The sequence below is a fragment of the Diplotaxodon limnothrissa genome, linkage group LG19, assembly GCF_057381915.1.
Source record: "Diplotaxodon limnothrissa isolate DT_005_m linkage group LG19, D_limnothrissa_male_GT1.1, whole genome shotgun sequence".
Classification (NCBI taxonomy): Eukaryota; Metazoa; Chordata; class Actinopteri; order Cichliformes; family Cichlidae; genus Diplotaxodon; species Diplotaxodon limnothrissa.
In genome coordinates, this window is record NC_140614.1 from 23071650 (window position 1) to 23090636 (window position 18987).

Below are 18987 nucleotides of genomic sequence, written 5' to 3' on the forward strand. Positions count from 1 at the left end.
TTGAACCATAGGCCGTTTATCATCTGAAAAGTGCCTTAAAACTCTAATAGCCAGAGAGAGGCAGCTCCTCAGATCAGACTGTATAGAAGCTTACGGGAAAACAACCACTCAGCCTTCTGAATCTGAGTTTAGTGTTTCAGTTACTAGTGTGTCTAATTGAATACAACATGACAGGAGGTAGAGCAGGTCACCTACTAATCAGAAGGTTGGGGGTTCAATCCCTGTTTGCTCCAGTCTGCAAGCCAAATATCATTGGGCAAGATACTAACCCCAAGTTGCTCTCTGATGCATCCATCTGAGTATGAATGCATGTGAACATTAGATAGAAAGGACTTGCATGGAAAGAGCATAAAAATAAGTGCTTATGTGAACAAGGCAAGTTATATAAAGGGCTTAGATTAGAAAAGCGCTATATAAGAATCAGCCCATTTACCATTTTGTAAATTATGGCCGTTTGGAGTAAAAAAGGATGGTAAACCAAGGGTATGTTTTAGGTTATGGCTAACTCATGGGTGTAGTGTCCCTTGGGTTTGACTTTGTTTGTTGCATTCAGTTTGAAACAAAAAGGCAGCAGTGGCTAAAATCCTCATGCCGACTTTGTTGACTGGATGACATCACATTGGCCATATCTCTAATGTAGTTAATAAGTGGAACAGAGCTAGAAATCAGTGCTACACAGACCACTACTCCAAACATGTCTATGGGGCATATAACCCTAAAATAAGCATAGACCTTGTTAAAAATGTTCCTTGTCCTTTAATACATGTTTACGCTGCAGGATCCAACTTACCCCAGTATCCAGCAGCAGGCCCGTTCACTCAGCTGATCTATAAGAATATCAGCGTACCAGTATACACCACACTGAAAGGGGTGAGTGAAATTTTCTTTGCGTTTTCACATTTGCTTAACTTTGTCCAGTTTGGATGCTAATGTACAGCCTAACACACTATGTGTTGCACAACACCACCTTTCATCTGTGTTATTTTATTTTGTGTGCTGTAGAAAGCCACTCAGATCAGCAGTGTGCCTCTGCCAGATGATGACTCTGGGTCGGAGGACGATAGCAGCTCTCTGGCCAGCGTGCGAACCTCCATTCTGAGCCCTGATAGGAAGGGAAGCGTCCCTGGCAGCCCGAGAGCTGTCAAGAGAGGTGATTGTTATGGATTACAGTGCAGACGGCACAGAAAAAAAACCAATATATGCAAAAAACTGCATTGCAACAGTGCAATAGTCTTGAATCTTTTGTTCTCTGTAAAATATGAATAATTTAATTGCAATGTTGGCCTTTACCAACACTCCTTAAGTTACCTTGCCTCTGTGTCTTCTTCTGTTTTCCCCATGATTCTCTGGTACCCCAGGTGTGTCCATGTCCTCCATCAGTTCAGAGAGCGATTATGCCATTCCTCCTGATGCCTACTCCCTAGACAGTGACTACTCTGAACCAGAGCATAAAGTCCAGCGGACCTCATCCTACTCTTGTGAGAGCACTGGGCCTGTGAGTAGAGGCACCTCCACTTTAAACTCTTTAATCAAGATAATCACTAGTATACCAGCAATTAATCAGTCACAGTTATTGAGTATAACTTTACCTGTGCTGTTTATGTCTGTAGGAGATGCTGGAGAAGTCTGGATATCTGCTCAAGATGGGCAGTCAGGTGAAAGCCTGGAAGCGCCGCTGGTTCATCCTGAGGAATGGAGAGATCCTGTACTACAAATCTCCTGTGAGTGTGTCTCGCTTCGAGCATGCCTGTCTGCTTCCTTCTAAGGTTTTTCAGCCTTCATGGAAAACATTGTAGAAATATTTCTAAGATTGGTGTGTTTAAGTACAGGATGGCTGCAGTAAAGGCATGCGTTATTTACAACTTTTATATCTAAATTTAACAAAAATGTTCATTCGTGCTCACTGCATTCTTTGTTTTTTGGGTTTGTTTGTTTTTTTGGTTGTATTTCTGTATAATCTTGGACAGAAGTTGTGATGTTTTTACGCATGTGTTTTCAGAGTGACGTGATCAGGAAACCTCAGGGTCAGATTGAGCTAAACTCTTCCTGCTGTATAGTACGTGGAGAAGGAGCGCAGACATTTCAAGTGAGTGCAAACACACTGCTTTTCTGTAAGAGATCCCAAACATAGGATACCCAAAATTGGCACTACTACTCAAAGCATTTAAATTATTGGTTAGAATCCACAGTTTTAAAACTGTAAGAAAAAAAGAGACAGACTTTGCACTAGGATGCTCATTCACACACAGCGTGCTTAATATAGCACTAAATAACAACAGAGCTTTACTGCTGCATACCACAGAAGCGGCCTGAGATGACATCAGGTATAGCATCGGACTGGAATGTTTTCATGGCTCTTCATAAGCTGATTCTGATCTCTTCTGACATGATGCTGCTGTCTCAGTTGGCTTGGCTTAGCATTTTTCCCATATTTCTCTTTTCCATCTAATCAGCTGATTACAGAGAAGAAGACCTTCTATCTGACCGCGGATTCACCCAACATCCTGGAGGAGTGGATCAGGGTTCTGCAGAATATACTCAAAGTCCAGGCTAGTAGCCCACTTACCATGGAGACGACTGCAAAGCCCTCTGTGAGAGGTTGGCTTACGAAGGTCAGAAGTCATTATTTAAACATTTTTAGTTCTAGTGAACCAAACAAAATATAAAGATGGATAAGAGACTGCACAGTGATCATATGTGGGCCTCTGGTGAGAGTGCATTCAGATTTGTGCAGTGCTAAAAGTTATATCAAAGATCACACTGACAATCACAACTTTAACAATCTTGTCATCCGAATCTCAAAGTAGGAAGCAAAGTATTTCGATATGATATTAAAGTTCTGCTTGTTGGGGTAGTTGTATAACACTCAAAAACATATATTTTTTATAGGCTTTTAGAAGCGTTTTGTCTTTTAAAGACAATGCAGGAAAACATGGCAGATATAATCCATAATACAGTGGGCACTCTTTAAGTGAGGATCGAATAGAGCACTCTTAAAGCAGATTCTTAAAAGAACTCCTTCATGTTGGGACAACACCACAAGATTAGAGCTGTTGGAACACTGCAGAGCTTCTTTCCTCTTTCCTTCCACCTTCCTCTAGTCTCCCCCTGCCTTTTCTTAACTGAGGCCTGCTTGTTTTGCTAAAATTAAAACACTTAAACATCTGACGCGTGCGTGTGTGTTTGATGACTTACTGGCAGATGACTGACAACCCCAAGCTAAGATGATGGAGCCCTTGTCCTCTCACCAACACCATACTCCCTTCCTGTGAGTTGGCTTTGATCTGTTGTGACATGATAACAGATAAGGCTGGGGATGTTCTTCCTCTCAGAGCTTAGTTAACCTCGATAACCCCCTTCTGAGGGAAGCACAGCTGGCTTTGTCTGGAAGGCATCCTCCAGTGACATCATTGCTCCATTCAGATACAAGAAACGCTTTGAAAGAACCCCTTCTCGGGAAAATGACATGTGATTATCATCTCCAGCTGCATCACTGTTTAATATGACACTGAATGAATGCAGCAGGGGAGTCGTGTATGTGGATGGACTGTTTTCTTTTGGCAGGAATTAGCTTGCACTTTACTTCTTAAGTGATTTTCACACTGGCTTCCCAACAGATGGACAGAAGCAGAAATTTCCTAATGATCATATTTCAGTCTGTCTAGAAATTCACAAGCTTTCTAATATCATAGATTCATTGTAGTGAGTAACTTCCTGGTAACTTTGGATTTGTCCTGAAACTTTGCTTATTTTTTTGTCTTGTGCTTTCAGGTCAAACACGGCCACTCAAAACTAGTGTGGTGTTCTTTGGTTGGAAAGGTTTTCTACTACTATCGCAACCAGGAGGACAAGGTCTATTAAACAAACATCTCTCTACTCCTGACATGACAAGACTTATTTTAGTGCTCCCTAGCTGATGCTGATTTGCCTTTCTCTTTTTCAGCTTCCTCTGGGTCAGCTGCAAATGCGGGAGGCATCAGTTCAGGAAGTAGATCGCTCCTGCGATTCAGATGAGGACTATGAGGCAGGCTCTCGAGGTTTTCTCTCCTCCCACTACACCTTAGTGGTCCAACCGAGAGACCAGAGTCCTACATATCTGCTCATTGGCACCAAACAGGAGAAGGTAGTCCAACAATAAATATGTTAATGAGTTGTTTTTCATTCAAAAAAAGAAATAAAATTCTGTTTTCATATTAATTAGTATGTTTTATTTTACATAGGATACCTGGTTGTATCACCTGACTGTAGCAGCTTGTAGCAATGCAGCCTTCAAAGTAGGCACAGAGTATGAGCAGCTCATTGGTAAACTGCTTGATGCTGATGGAGACCCTGGTAAGAAATCCATATTTCTCAACAAAAATAGTTCAATCATATCCAAACCTTTCTGATGTTTTTTTCTGATGTTGTTATTTGATTTTAATTATTGACAGCAGATAATTAACAGGAAAACACCAGGGTGTTATAATCGCATAGTCACTATCATTAGCTCGTAAGATAGTGTTTTAGTAACCCAAAACAGCGGTTACTTTGTTACAAAAGTTTGTACTTTATCCTGGACAAGCCCCCGCTTGTTATGGCTGGCTCACTCAAGTACATTAAAAGAAGAGAGAGCAACACAATAACAATTTTCATTAAGCAAATTTATTATCATAATCTGACAAAAGGTGAATAAAAATGGGAGAACTATAACTCAATCAAACCAAAGTAAATGAAAATCAAGTTGGGTGCCTCAAAGGCAGCAGCCTTCAAGGAATAGAGAGAGCCGTCTTGAAAGGAAGCCAGGTTATATAGGCTGCCAATCAGGTGACGTCATTTCATTTATTAGATTTCATCGATTAGCACTGTTGCCTCACAGTAAGAATGTCTTGAGTTTGATTCCATCCCCTGGCTGGCTTTGGACTTAAATTATAAAAAAAATGTAAAATGTGTAAATTTTTGTAATGTGTAAAATTACAAAAACAGCTCTGGTAACTCATCGGCCAAATTGTCTTGTAATTATACAGCAGAATTGTTTTGCTCGTTGACAAAAAAGTTCATTTTTTAGACACTTCTATAGTAGATAAAACCAGGAACAATGTTTATTGGTTGATTACTTTGATATAGTATGAATAGCCATGATGCAGGACTTTTTCATTATGATAAGCTATAAAACTTGCAAAATTGCAGTTCATATTTTCCAGAGTGCCCAGTGGGCCAGTTTGGTGTCTTTGCTGGGCCAATTCTGGCCCCCAGGCCTTATGTTTGACACCCCTGGCTTAGAATATCTATAAGTGGGTATAAATGCACACACTAGCATGCTGCATGTTATTTTGATCTACATTGCAGACACTGTTTGAGACTGTAGCACCGTATATGAATTTTTATCAGCTGTTGAGTCATTAAAGCTTTGAAACTCAATCTTTGTTTGTCCGTGTGTACTCGTGTTATATTTGTGCCTTTTTATATATGTGTGTCTTTCACCGTCTTTTCCCAGAGTCTGTGTTGTGGAAGAGTGAGGCCTTGAGCTTCTGTAAGGAGGGTCTCCGCTCGCCTCTCACCACGCTGCCCTCTGAAGCTCTGCAGACAGAGGCTCTCAAGCTTTTCAAGGTCAGTGTGCCCACCTCTCACCCTTCTCTTTCTTTTGTTCCATCCCACTTACTTTTGATTATGCTTTTCCCTTTTATCCCTTTCTCGGAATCCCTTTCCACTTCTCTATCTCCCACTCACTGTGAGGATCTGTTCAAGACATCATCCATCCCACTCCAGTTTGTCCCACTCTTTAACCCCTTGTACTCTTGGATGAGCTCTGCAGCAGTCTTCCCCCCCCCTCCTGCCACTAAACCAGATCAAAGGCTGAGGACCGAGGGGCCCAGCTCATCAAAAGTGTTGAAGATAGATAATGGCCTTGATTATCTGCTTTCATTGAAGCTAACTGTTCCTGTGGTTTAGAGCCAGCGTGAAGGTAGCCCTCTTTTAAGAGGAGACATGGGAGGTCAAGGCCTTCACAGAGTGACAGCAATGGATATGGAAACTACACGATAGGGAAGAAGAAATGGGATCAGAGCAGAACAAGGACCTTGTAGGGAGATGGCAGATTCTTTTCCTCTCATGTCAACCAGAAGCCCCTTCCTTCCAATTTATGCTTCACAGCCCCACCAACTACATTAGGATTGATGGCTGAATAGATCGGCTCTCTCTGACCATCCAGCCTTAAAAATTGTCCCAAACACACACAATGAAACTGAATGAAAGGACGTTGCATGCTTTTCAAGTCTATGCTCTACTTCATGTCTTTGAAGTATTAATGAGACTGACAAGACTGATTAAACCTGTTAAATGGCGTCTTTGTCTTCAGCTGTCACACTGAATGAGAACAAAGTAATGACATTCACCCTTTTCCCCCCCTTACACTGGAGCTCTTCTTGACCTCATGCTGGGATATTTTTTGTTGTTTTCATCACCCGAGTGTTATGATCACCCAATCCTGTATTAATTTAACTGTTTTAAGTTGCTTTCAATATGTGTCCCTTACTTTTGTGTTCAGGTTTCTGGGTTTGTGTTTGTCTCCACCTGTTGGTAGCTCAGTGCCATTAAATTTTGTTTCTTTGACATTTTGCAGTCCTGTCAGCTCTTCATCAATGTGCTGGTTGAGTCTCCATCTATTGATTACCACACCTCGCTGGCCCAGAATGCTTTGCAAGTGTGCCTGAACCACCCAGAGCTGCAGAATGAAATTTACTGTCAGCTCATCAAACAGACCAACTGTCGGACGCCACACAACTACTCTCTCACACAGGTCAACCCACTACACAGTAAAGAGTCAGGAGCCATGTTTAAAGCGCTCAGACATTAATTTTTAAATGTACTTTTTTATGTACTTAAAATATATTTTTAAAAAATGTATTTTTTAAAAATATATTTTAAGATAAAACGCGTTAGTTAAAATATGTCTTCTTTTTCTATCTCTCCCTGCAGTGCTGGCAGCTGTTGTCTTTGTGTGTGGCTCTGTTCCTCCCTCAGCAACATTTTCTGTGGTACCTGAGACAGTATCTGCAACGCAATGCTAACCCAAGGTGAGCTAACTTAATCCACACCTTAAAATATAGCAGAAAAACTCCCAATACATAAAAACCTCTTCTAATTATCTTTTCCCTTTTTCCCACCACATACAGGAGTGAGGTGGGGAAATATGCAGTGTATTGTCAGAGATCTTTGGAGCGAACTCTGCAGAATGGAGAGCGGGAGGCTAAACCTTCACGTATGGAGATAGTTTCCATCCTTTTGCGGAACCCCTACCACCATTCACTACCTTTCAGCATCCCAGTTCATTTCATGAACAACACCTACCAGGTAACACATAGCTTACCAGGTAGCTAGCACAGGTGTTGTAATGACTATACCCCTGTTTCGAGAAGCAAATAATACATTCTTCATGCACAAATTTCCTCTAGGCTTTCCTTTAGTTGTATATATTTTAGTTTGCATCTATACCTTCCCAACTGTACTTTGTATATGTCCTTTTTGGAAAATGAACCTCCTTTTTATTTCTGTTACATTTCTAATCTGCTGTTGCAGTTTTTTGACTGCCATTGGAACTACAAACTCCTGCAACCACTGCAGAATCTGAAACTCAGTGCCAGCTGTGTCCTTTGTTTTCTACTATAGGTAGTGGGATTCGATGGGTCGACTACAGTGGAGGAGTTCCTCAACACGCTGAACCAGAGGATTAGCATGAGGAAACCACAGCTGACTGGATTTGCCCTCTTCACTGATGATCCATCTGGCAAAGACCTGGAGCACTGCCTGCAGCCATCTGCCAAGGTAGGGCTGTGGGTCACAGACCATTAGTAGATGGGAGAAAGCTGCTGTACAGAAATCACTGATGGTTTTTGGCTCTGTGGTTTGAAGGTAGATCATCTGTCTCAAATTTTCTAATAAGTTAGAGGATCAGTAGTGAGTAGTGGGATTATTTTTTGGCAAATTTACACTGTCCAAACATTTTTTGACAACTTAGGATGTGGTCTAGTATAGGACAACCTTTCTGTGTTTTAATTCTACCCAGTCATATTTAAAGTAGTGCCTCTAGATTTTTTTAATTATTGTTGTTAAAAGAATCCACCATTCCACAGAAGTATAGGTCTGTCTGGCTCATGCAATGCACTGTATATAAGAGTTTGTGTACAAATCAGAATCTCTAGATCACCAGCTCACTGTAACATGAGTGAAAAAATGTGTGCTTGTATGACTTGAGACTAACTTTTGCTTTTCCCAGATCTGTGATGTTATTTCCAAATGGGAACAGGCTCTAAAGGAGCTGCATCCTGGGAAAAATGAAGGAACACGGATTGTACGGCTAACATACAAGAACAGGTATGACTTCTATTTTCATATCTCAATTTTGTAGCACTCAAACACATCAGCAACATTGTACTTTTACTCTATAGTCATAGAGATGTATTTAAAGATTTTTTTTAAAAATGTTATAGACTGCAAAGTGAAATATGCTGATGTTATATCTCAATTTTCAGTTTCTCCCAAGAAAACGGCCTTAATAACAATATGCCCTTGTATGCAGGTTGTATTTCAGATCTCAGGTAAAGGGAGAAATGGAGCGAGAGCGCCTCCTGCTGGCATACCAGGTGAATGATGAAGTCCAGCAAGGCCATTTTCCTGTAAACAAAGAGCTGGCTCTTGAAGTGGCTGCCCTCTTGGCCCAGGTCTGTAACAATTCTATCAAGAAAAAGAGACTTTTTGGAAGGAAAAAAATGCTATTCTTTTATCTACAGTGCTGAAATGTATGATTTTGTGCGTTTTCGAAAGCCTTTTTGTCTTCTAACTATCTGTTTTCTTTTGTCCTCCAGGTTGAACATGGTGATTTGGACAGACCAGGTGCCTCCTCTCCCTCTGGCTCTTCTCAGCCTAAATCTCAAATAATTCTCCTTCAAGCCTTAGAACGCTTCTACCCAAAACGCTACAAACAGGACTGCAGCTCAGAGCAGCTCAAGTAAAGAAAAAAAAACCCAAAAACAAATAAACGTGCCATTCCACAATTTCTTAATCTAGAACCTGATCTGAGAACTTTATAAAGCTTTGTTATCCTGCCATATTTTAACTCACCACTGTTCCTTTTATCCTCTCAGAGACCTTACCGAGCGTCTCGCCACTAAGTGGTCAATGCTGCGTGGGTGCAGTGCATCCGAGTGTGTAAGAATATACCTAACTGTGGCTCGGAAATGGCCTTTGTTTGGAGCCAAGCTCTTCAGTGCCAAGGTAACAAAAAAAAGTTGAATACATGTCTTCTGTTGTTTTGTTACTGATGTTATTCTATGTGAACTTTATCGCCTCCTGTTTGTCTAATCAATCTTTAAATGTCGGTCTTGATGTGATTCTTCATCAAAACCAAAAAGCATACTTAGATCATTTTGAACCAAAACCTTGAACTAAGCTTTCAAGCCCAAACCTGTTTGAGACGAAGCTGTATAACATCTGTAAAACGACCCTTCTTTGTTTCCCCTGTCCACAGCCTGTACCCCCCTCTACTATTGAGCAGAGCCAGGTGTGGCTGGCAGTCAATGAGGATGGATTGTGTGTGCTGGACTACACAATGGTGAGTTTCAAGCTGAGCAGACCATCCTGTCATGTGTTTTCAGAATAAAATCTGCTGCCAGAACAATTTAGAATTTAGAAAGTCCATTCTTTTATTGAATTTCCGGCTTGACTTTATAACTGTTAAATCTAGAGATAGCTTTTAACTGCTGCAGCAGCTGGATAGGACACAGCTGCAAAGCTTTCTTGACCCACTGGTCTGGAATGATTTTCGTTCTGTGGTGTTTCGAACACCAGAAATCCCAAGGAAAATAAAACGGCCAGCCTCTGAATTGACATACTTGACCCTGACACACAGCAGTTCCATCATGTAAACTATGCTAACGTGAGCTCTGTAATTTTCTGCAGCTCATGTTGATTCATTTCATTCTTGGTCTGGCGTGCAGACCATGTGCCTTCAGAAAGAAATGGGAGAAAACAAAGTGAAAATCAGAATAAGTTGCTGGAAATTATGTCACATATCTTCACACTCAATTTACTCCTCAAAAAGAAGGAGAAACCAAAATGATTTCCTAAGTGAATTCCATACTATATAATGGGGTCAGCAATAAAATCTGAACATGAATTCTGTTTATATCCACTTCACTGCAGATTTCACACTGGCAATGCTCCTTTTTTTCAGCACACTCTGGTCACGTACTCCTACCAGTCTGTGATTACCTTTGGTGGTTGTCGTGATGATTTCATGGTGGTCACGAGCCAACAGAGGGAGGCTGGAGCCGGGAAGAAGAGCGTGGAGAAGCTGGTCTTTGCAATGCCTAAACCTAAGGTATACTTCCTGCTTTTATCATTGTAATTATATATCTATTTGTGGTCAGATTGCATTTACCTAATCAAGGTAAACATATTCAGTTGGCTTTCTTGCATTTTCTGGGCTTCCAGCTCACCTGAATTACATAAAACTCATTAATATCATTGACTTTAGGTTGTTAAAATCTATTTTCACTCTCATGTCAGATACTGGAGCTGACTCTGCTCATGGCCAGCTACATTAACCACTGGAACCCCAGCCTCCCATCTGCCTCTCACCAGCCCCTCAGTCACTGGGATGCAGACAGCAGGCACTTCCCAACCATGAACTACACCACCAAGGGCCCCACGCTACTGTGAATTGCGAAAATAAAAAAAAAATTGAGAAAGACTGTTAGTAGAGGGAGGTTTGATGGCAGCAGTTACTATTACTTTGCATTCATCTGGAGTGCACTGGGTTGCATGTCCTGAGTTTTCATTCTTACAGAAGAGGTACTTTTATTAAAGTTTTTATTATTGTTGTTGTTCTTATTAAGAGTTAGAATTAGAAATGTCAGGATCAGTCTTTTAGACTATTTATTTCAACACAGGTGTTTCAACTTTGCATTTCATAGGTGCTAGTTCACTTGGGAATTCAGTGTTGAAATTGGACATCAGAACCATTCCTGAAATACTGTAATGATCTGAGGACTTGATGATACTCGATGTTCCCACTTGCAGAAGTCATAATTTGTCTGCCTGTGTGTCACTAGAATTTTTCATCATCAGCGATCAAAAGTAAATGACAATGAAGCAAGAGTCTGAATATGATGAAGAGCTGCTGCTCGTTTAGAAAGGAGCTAATGTTGCGTATTTTAGGACAGATTCATACATTTTAATCTGTTAATTACCCATAATATAATATTTGACTAATGTAGGGCGGCAAATAGCAATTAATATGGTAGATTGAAATGACTAATTTCTCGATTATCTAATTAATGAAATATTTTGTCCTGCAAATGTCAGAAATTTCAGTTGATGCCCCTCACAGATGTCTCTCTAGCAAATGGACAGATTCAGATTTAGTTGAAAAATAGTCTAAAAAGTTGAAAGTTGGAAAAATATTTGACTCTTGAGTTACTGGAAACAGTGAATTGATAGTATTTTCTTGCTTTGTTCTTTCACAATAAGACAAAATGGTCTTCCCTAATTACACTAAACATACAGTATATTTAAAATTACATTATTTTTAATAGATCATCAGGCAAACAAAAGGAGAGAACACTTTCTTTCTTTCTTTTTTTTTTTTTTTTAAAAGAGCTATCAAAATATTATAATGACTTGAACTGTTTTGGATAAACCACTGTCTTGCTTATGTTCATAATAGCTATTTATTTCTCCATAACATTAGGAAATGTTTACCACAAATGTCACATTTGTGTGGGGAAAATGTAGTTTCCTTTGTGTAGCAGAGTACGTCTGGTTACTGTATTGACATATGTTGCAATTGTTTAAAAGATGTAGCTTATATGTCTGTGTGTGGTTATTAAAATAAATGATAAATTCCTGACTTTTTTTTTTAGCTCCAGTTTTGTATAAATTTTGTTATGTAGACTATTTAATACTTCAGAGTGGTAGAAAGTATTGCAACTAAGTACATTTTTTTTTAAATTCAATTTTCAATTGTTTTATTTAAATAGCATCAAATCACAACATCAGTTGCCTCTAGGTGTTTTATATTGTAAGATAAAGACCCTGCAATAGCAAAGAGAAACCCCCAACAGTCAGACAACCCTCTAGGAGCAAGCAATTGGCAAGAGTGGGAAGGAAAAACTCCCGTTTAACAGGAAGAAATCTCTGTTGAGTTGGGCTCAGGGATGGGCGGCCACCTGGCATGACTAGGCGTGCTTCCACTTTTATTAATTATGTGTCTAAGGAAATGGTAGAAACATTTTAAATGCTATTAACACTTGTCCTATTTTCTTTTCCTGGAACAAATGTTCCACTGGCTTTCCCTTATGAAACACTCCTGCTACTAAGTACTATAAAGTTTAATCATGAATCAGAAGGTTTAAGCAATGGTGACAAGAATCGTGTTCTAGCCAAAGCGTCCCTTGGAGAGCACAGAACTTCTCTCATTCATTTTGTCCATAAACTTACCTTCTGTGCCGGTTGTACACAGCCTTCCAAGTATATATTATCATGCTCTGTTTTTTCTTATCCAAGGAGGTCAAAGTGGTAATGGTATTTTCCTGCCAAATGTATGCTATAAATTCCAGATTTTTATAGCTTGTCTGGAGCTCTTGTTGTTCCATAACTACTCTCATACAAAATGAAATTCTATTATAGGGCTCACTGCTAAATTTCTACATGCCTTCATTTCTAAACAAAAAAGAATATCTTTTGCACTTTATCCATGGTGCAATAAGGCCACATGCTCTATTTGAATTTATAGCAAACAATCTCAATGTTGTAGCTGTAGATGAACATTTGCTTACCTTGAAAGTCTTACTGGGTGTGTGTTTAACTAGACTAATGTTTGCAAAGGAGGATGTCTGTACATAGTTTAAAAACATTGTGTTCGTATCTGACTGTTTACTTCACAAAGTCATCCAGAGTTTACCCTTTGCTGTTTTCTCTGTAACCTTATGTTCTTTAAAAATACACAAAGCAGGTGATATTTCTTAACTAGTTTCTTCAGAGTGCAGTTTGGCATCCTAAATGCATCAATTTGCTTAAAAGTAACACAGAGACAAAAAAGAAAAATAAGAAAAAAACAGTGCTGGAGGAAGAAAAAAGTTTGAATAACAGAACAAATTATATTGTGAAGAGTAAAAATACTCAACTCAGCACTACACAAAAAATGACCCTATTCAAACGTATAAATATACAATAAATAATGTTACAGGGATTCAACAGTGTGAGTCCTACATACATTTCACATCTTTGTAAAACAACACATTTAACTGGAAAAGCAATGGGAATCTACAGCACCTGCTCTTAATTGACCTCTATGGATCACAATGTCGGTACATTACAAAAGGGCTCGCGCAGATATTATGCAGATATGCATGCATTCTACAGATAAAACAAAATGCATGACTTTAAACCGTTATAAACACTTTCAAATATGAACTTTGGACAAATGGGATAATTTCCAAATTTGTCTTTAGCTGACCTATTTACACACTTGTACAACACCACATCACATGGACCTTGCACCACAAAGCTGTTTGACTAATGTGTAATCTGACTTGCCCCACTGCTGTGTTTTCACGTTGACTTCTACCGAGTGACGTCTGAGTTCACGGTGCATGGCAATTACACCATAGATGCCGGGTGTGTGTGTGTGTGTGTGTCAATATCTGATTTTATTTTATTAATTTATTGAAGAGGTATTGTATAGTGTGTTGCTTCTAGATCCCCAAACCCCTGAAAACCACGAATAGTGCTCGTGAGTGGTCTCATTCTGGCGTGCACACCAGGGCTTTGACCCATCTAATATTATAGGATTATAATTAATTTAATTAAAACGCCTGCATTTGTAATATAAACAATGCATAAAGATTTAATAGCTGCCTTTGTTTAATATAAAGCACTAAGTGCATATTAATTATCTATACATAGGATTATTTGCTTTACGTTTATCGGTGGCTGGATTAAATTAAACTATTCAGAGAGTGGAGAGGTAAGTGTGGGCCCGTGGGGGGGGGGTAACTACTCCATATTAGCCTAGCCTAGCCTAGCCCGTGAGCACTCGGATAGATAGCGCTGCTGCGCTGTCTCCAGCTTGGGCTGCCGCTACAGGAGCAGAGGAACCTCTGAGTCAACCGTGAGCCGCACGGGGCAGGACACCACCGAGCAGCCTCACCGAAGAGCACGAAATCCACAGGTTTGTTGCGAGTTAATCAGCACCGACGTAGGTGTAATACAGCATTAACGCCACAGTAGCAGTAACCTTACAGGGCGTGTAACAGCGTATGGCCGTGTTTTCTGTGACAGGGCATCTAAAAACACTAAAAATGACAGCCACAAAGCCACAGAGCATGCTCCGAGAAGCCTCTCGTCAGGTCATCGCCGGTGGATCCGCTGGTAAGTCCAACCATGGTTTAACTTTTAATGATTTTTAGACGATTTATTGAAATCCCTTGACACTTCTGAAAGCGTGAACGTAGCGAGGTGAAAGCAGCATCGCTACACGAAAAGCACCGACGCACTTCTCCACTACTTTCTCATTAAGCTACTAACTGTTTCTCGTTGTCCGTGGAGCCCAAAGATTTTCTTGTGCTGCCAAGATAATTCCCACCCTCCTCAAATGCTGAATTTGCACACCGGGACATAAAGCCAATTGTGCGCATGCGCGCAACTGCTAATCAACTTAGCTTTCAGCTTTAATAAATTGCTGAACGATATTATTGCTGGACAAGCTTATTCAGTACCAGTTTAGACAAAGAAATTAGGTAAATGCTCATTTTGACATCACTGTTATTAAAAGTATAACTTCCATGCAAGTTGTTTTCTATCACTATTTGTTTTCCTTAATATGTAGTAGGCTAATAGTCTTGGAGATGCGCGTTATTGATTGGCTCCCAGATCAAAATCTGCATTTGTTTATCAGTTGAGTAACATTTTCAAAATAGAAACTCAGTAGAGTGATGATATTCTTCTTAGTGAGCACTCCACTGAAGGATGGAGAGAGAGGCAGACTTCCATTAAAGTTGCTAAAAGTTATGTTACATTAAAGGTGGATATGAGGAGCAGTGAAGTATGCACATCTGGTTACAGCAGTTTTGAAATTATGCTGATTTTTTTCTAAGACTGTTTGCCTAAGATCGGCAAGGTTAAATGTGTTGAAGTCCAATCTGTCAGTTTTACACCAGCAACTCTCAGATATTTCTGTGATAAACCTAGAAAAAGCTGAAGCTGAAGAAGTTAACCGTTTTTAATGTCTTCAGAAGTGCTTGCAAAAAAAAATACTCAAATTGGTTTTAAATGGTGCTAATAAACTCTTTATTTTTCCAACATATTAGAATTCAAAATATTTTTATGGCTTTACTTTATTACTCTAAATACTTTTTGTGCATAGAGAAGATATATGTCGCCTTACCATTACTGTGTTTTAGTATTAGATTATCCATTCTGGATTGTCTCAAATGTTCAAATATTTTAACAGTGTTGGAACTAGAATAGAGTATTTCTAAAGACTCCAAAATGAAACGTAAAGTTTAAACCTCTGGCTACCATGTGAGGGGGAAAAAAAGAAGTTCAAATTGAGTGGGTCACAGTTGCAAAGCGAGAACAAACTAAATAACCTTTAAAGTGTCTTTTGTCTATGGATACAAGACACTTGAAAGATCATGAAATACACACTATCCTTCTTATCATCAGAGACAGAACATGAAGAACTAACAAAAAAACAACTTTTTTAAAAATGTGAACAGCAAACAGCTTTATTACAATCAGTAACACAAATGTCCTTCACTGTGTTCTAAAAACAATTGACAGCAACTCTGAAATGAAACTCAACAAATGCTACATTCATTTTAGTCCCGGTGCTCTCAGGCAACGTCATCACTGAGCGCTCCACACTCGGCGACCTTTAGAAAATCCCAGGGACCTCAAGGCTGTACTATTTACATATTTGTGGAGTGCAAAATGAGTTGTTCTATTTTTGCGTTTTTATGTTTCAAGTTAAATCACTTGGGTTGTGATTTATTTACCTTCATCTGACACCATGATGGAAGTGGGTTGCTGGGTTTGCATAGTCGGGGATATACAGATGGATTCACTGCTTATTTTAAAAGAGGAGATCTTTATAGCCAATTTCAATGTGTCTGGCTAGAGATAGTCACACTTCATAAAAAGAAGGCAATAGTAATTAGTGGTCTTATTATATATCTAATCAAATGAAAGTTAATTAAATTTCACAGTGAGAAGGGATAGTTTACTAACGCTTTTATGGTTTCCTAAAAAAAGTAACGTAGCGTCACTCATCCAAGTGACTTCTTCATTCTCAGCTGACTGCAGGTTTCCCAACCTCATAATTGCAAACTAGCACCACATGTTAACAGCTAATTGTTAATCAGTGGTGCTAGATTTCAGTCATTATGCAAATATACTGTTCATTACCATGTTTCAATATTCGATTAGCCTTGTCTCAAAATATTGAAATATTTGATAACTTTGGTGCTAGAACAGTTTTTCCTAAAGACTCTCAAATTAAACAAGGGTTAATTAGGATTTAATTAATTTAACTATATTTATATTTTTGAAAAAAAGAGACTTTAAAGTTCATCAGCTTAGAAAAAGGCTCTTTCTTAATTTTAAATTTAATTATGTATTTAATTTGCTCGTTTATCTCTTAATTTTAAGTGTTATATAAAACTTAGACATCAGAGTCAAACTGGGGTTCTGTCACTTCAGGATTATGAGTTTTAATTCTGTATGAAAGACACCATGCCTAACCAGAAAGGGAGCAGAACTGAGCTTTGTTTTGTCTTTGTCTTGCTTCACAACACTTTCTGAGTGGTGAATGTGAAATGCGTTACATTTGAAATGTTGAAATTGGCCACACACTGGTTGTGGTTCACTGCGTTAGAAACTGTGCGTCCACTGTTCTTTATACTGGTACATTTTTGTGAGATGTGTATATATAAAACTATAGTTTTTATTTTGCTTATATTGTAGGATAGCCAGGGAATGATTTGAACAAATAAGCAGAAGTCTCCGCTGTTGTCAGTGATTCTGCAGTTGCTGGAATGTCTTTGGTTAAAGATTTGCACGGTTAGTCATTGAATTTGAGTAATCATTTACCCTTTAAAAAGAACCACTGTGAAACTTCAGCTTTAGTTTCCATTACTCTTGATGTGCAGCTCACTGTCTGACAGTTTGAACTTGTGGTTTGTGTGGATTTCTGCATTGGATGTGAGGGGGAGAAAAAGAAAGTTGTGGATGCTTTGTTAAAGTCTTTTAATGCATACAAGGATGCAGTCATTCCAACAGAATTTCTTTTATGGCGAAATTTTCATTTTCTAAAAGCTGATTTTTGTCTACATTAACTCAACCTTTAACATGAATATTATATGTTTATTTAGACATCAAGGTAGTTGTGTTCCTCTAGCCATTGTTTGTTTGTAGACTGAAGTGGCGGTTTTGCAGTTGCAGGATTGCTCATTATTTTGCAAAAAAATTAGCAAAATGGTATTTTTTTTTATATAGACAAACCAAATGGTTTGTCTATATAATGTTATTTTTCATGTTGTTGCTGATGTCCTCCTCACTGACTTTATCTATGATTTATTTTTTGTCTACATATAGTTTTTATCTTAATCTTCCAGTTTAAGAATATATTTCCTAAATATTTAAAGACTGGACTAATATAATATTCACTTTTGATATGCCAAAATATTGTTTGAATCATTCGCAATTTTCTCTCAGTATTTCGGAGCAATATTTACATTGCACTTCCATATTTATATTAATATTGCGTGCAGTATTTATATTTCTTTTGCATTTGTATTGAAACAATAAAAAAATGTAAATTACTTCATCACACGGATTAGCTATAGAGTCAAACCCAGTAACTTTACAAATGCCTACGAAACCTCTTGCTCAACATTATATTCGCCTCCTTTCATCAAAAGATTGTCTTTCGAGGTGAAAGTGAAGCCTAAAACACGTATTCTATTTCATCAGTCTCGTTTTTTATGTGCATGCCAATTTTGCTGACTTGCAGTCTTCTGTTATTGGCTAAACTGGTGTTTCAGTTGTCATGCCATTGTTCTTACTTTTTATGTGGTTAAAGCTAAAAGTGAGTAGAGGCCTTTTGTGACCGGTTTGTTCCTGTGCCATATTTGTCATTATCAATTTAAAGGCAAATAAATATATCTATATCTATATATCTATATAGATATAGATATATATATGAAATGAGGTGTTATATTATATTATTGCAGCTTGTCTATCCTTGTCGATTCCTCACAAGCCCCCTGGGTCTGACAACCTTCTGTCTTGATTCGCACTCATCTGTGATGGGGGCGTTCAGGGGGCAGAGGGTTATACCAGAAGAGAAAGACCTCACTGTTTTAACTTTTTTGAAAATCTTGATTCTGTGTTAACAGGGAGACTGGAGATAATTTATGTACAACCTGGTCACAGGGCTTTAGTTAAATGCGGTTTGAGCGAAGAAAGCTGTATTCGTCACTCTGTAAAGTGATCTGATTTCAGCTTGGCATTCTAGGTGCAAGCAGCTATTTTTGACCTTTTTATAGGGTCAACACTCTAACTGGGCTCCATTTCTTTGTAAAGACGGGTTGTGAACTTCTTTCCTGTGATAAGCTGACAGTTTGTGGAGTCTGTGTGTCTGTTTCAATATGTTTTTTGGTGAATATCGAGTTTCTGTGAAATACACTTTTTTGCAAATTATTTTGTTTTTAAACAAAACTGAAACATTAATTTCAGTCTCTCCTTCCTCACAAAGTTTAAATCTTAGTCGCGGTTAGTGGGTTTTAGGCCCATCTTTTGAGGAGCAGCATGTACTCTGTATTGTGTGAGGGTGTGTTAAAATGGTAAAAATGGTAAATGGCCTGCATTTGTATAGCGCTTTTCTAGTCCATAGGACCCCAAAGCGCTTTACACTACATTCAGTCATTCACCCATTCACACACACATTCA

At 38.8% G+C, this 18987-nt stretch overlaps 2 protein-coding genes across 2 annotated transcripts in view; both read left to right on the plus strand.

Annotated features, from left to right (window-relative positions):
- plekhh1 (pleckstrin homology, MyTH4 and FERM domain containing H1) overlaps positions 1 to 11586 on the plus strand; it is a 32942-nt gene extending 21356 nt beyond the window's left edge. The window contains exons 10-30 of the mRNA XM_085342339.1: positions 779 to 870; positions 1003 to 1150; positions 1359 to 1495; positions 1611 to 1721; positions 2000 to 2086; positions 2454 to 2612; positions 3772 to 3852; positions 3944 to 4123; positions 4221 to 4332; positions 5474 to 5586; positions 6599 to 6775; positions 6955 to 7052; positions 7152 to 7329; positions 7645 to 7800; positions 8252 to 8349; positions 8555 to 8696; positions 8841 to 8983; positions 9120 to 9249; positions 9503 to 9586; positions 10208 to 10354; positions 10543 to 11586. Coding sequence (XP_085198465.1) covers positions 779 to 870; positions 1003 to 1150; positions 1359 to 1495; positions 1611 to 1721; positions 2000 to 2086; positions 2454 to 2612; positions 3772 to 3852; positions 3944 to 4123; positions 4221 to 4332; positions 5474 to 5586; positions 6599 to 6775; positions 6955 to 7052; positions 7152 to 7329; positions 7645 to 7800; positions 8252 to 8349; positions 8555 to 8696; positions 8841 to 8983; positions 9120 to 9249; positions 9503 to 9586; positions 10208 to 10354; positions 10543 to 10695 — 2726 coding nt within the window. The 3' untranslated portion in view covers positions 10696 to 11586. The remainder of the gene's footprint in view (positions 1 to 778; positions 871 to 1002; positions 1151 to 1358; positions 1496 to 1610; positions 1722 to 1999; positions 2087 to 2453; positions 2613 to 3771; positions 3853 to 3943; positions 4124 to 4220; positions 4333 to 5473; positions 5587 to 6598; positions 6776 to 6954; positions 7053 to 7151; positions 7330 to 7644; positions 7801 to 8251; positions 8350 to 8554; positions 8697 to 8840; positions 8984 to 9119; positions 9250 to 9502; positions 9587 to 10207; positions 10355 to 10542) is intronic.
- A 2469-nt stretch (positions 11587 to 14055) lies between these two features.
- slc25a21 (solute carrier family 25 member 21) overlaps positions 14056 to 18987 on the plus strand; it is an 86005-nt gene continuing 81073 nt past the window's right edge. The window contains exons 1-2 of the mRNA XM_085343488.1: positions 14056 to 14206; positions 14317 to 14406. Of these exons, the coding sequence (XP_085199614.1) occupies positions 14337 to 14406 (70 nt within the window). The 5' untranslated portion in view covers positions 14056 to 14206; positions 14317 to 14336. The remainder of the gene's footprint in view (positions 14207 to 14316; positions 14407 to 18987) is intronic.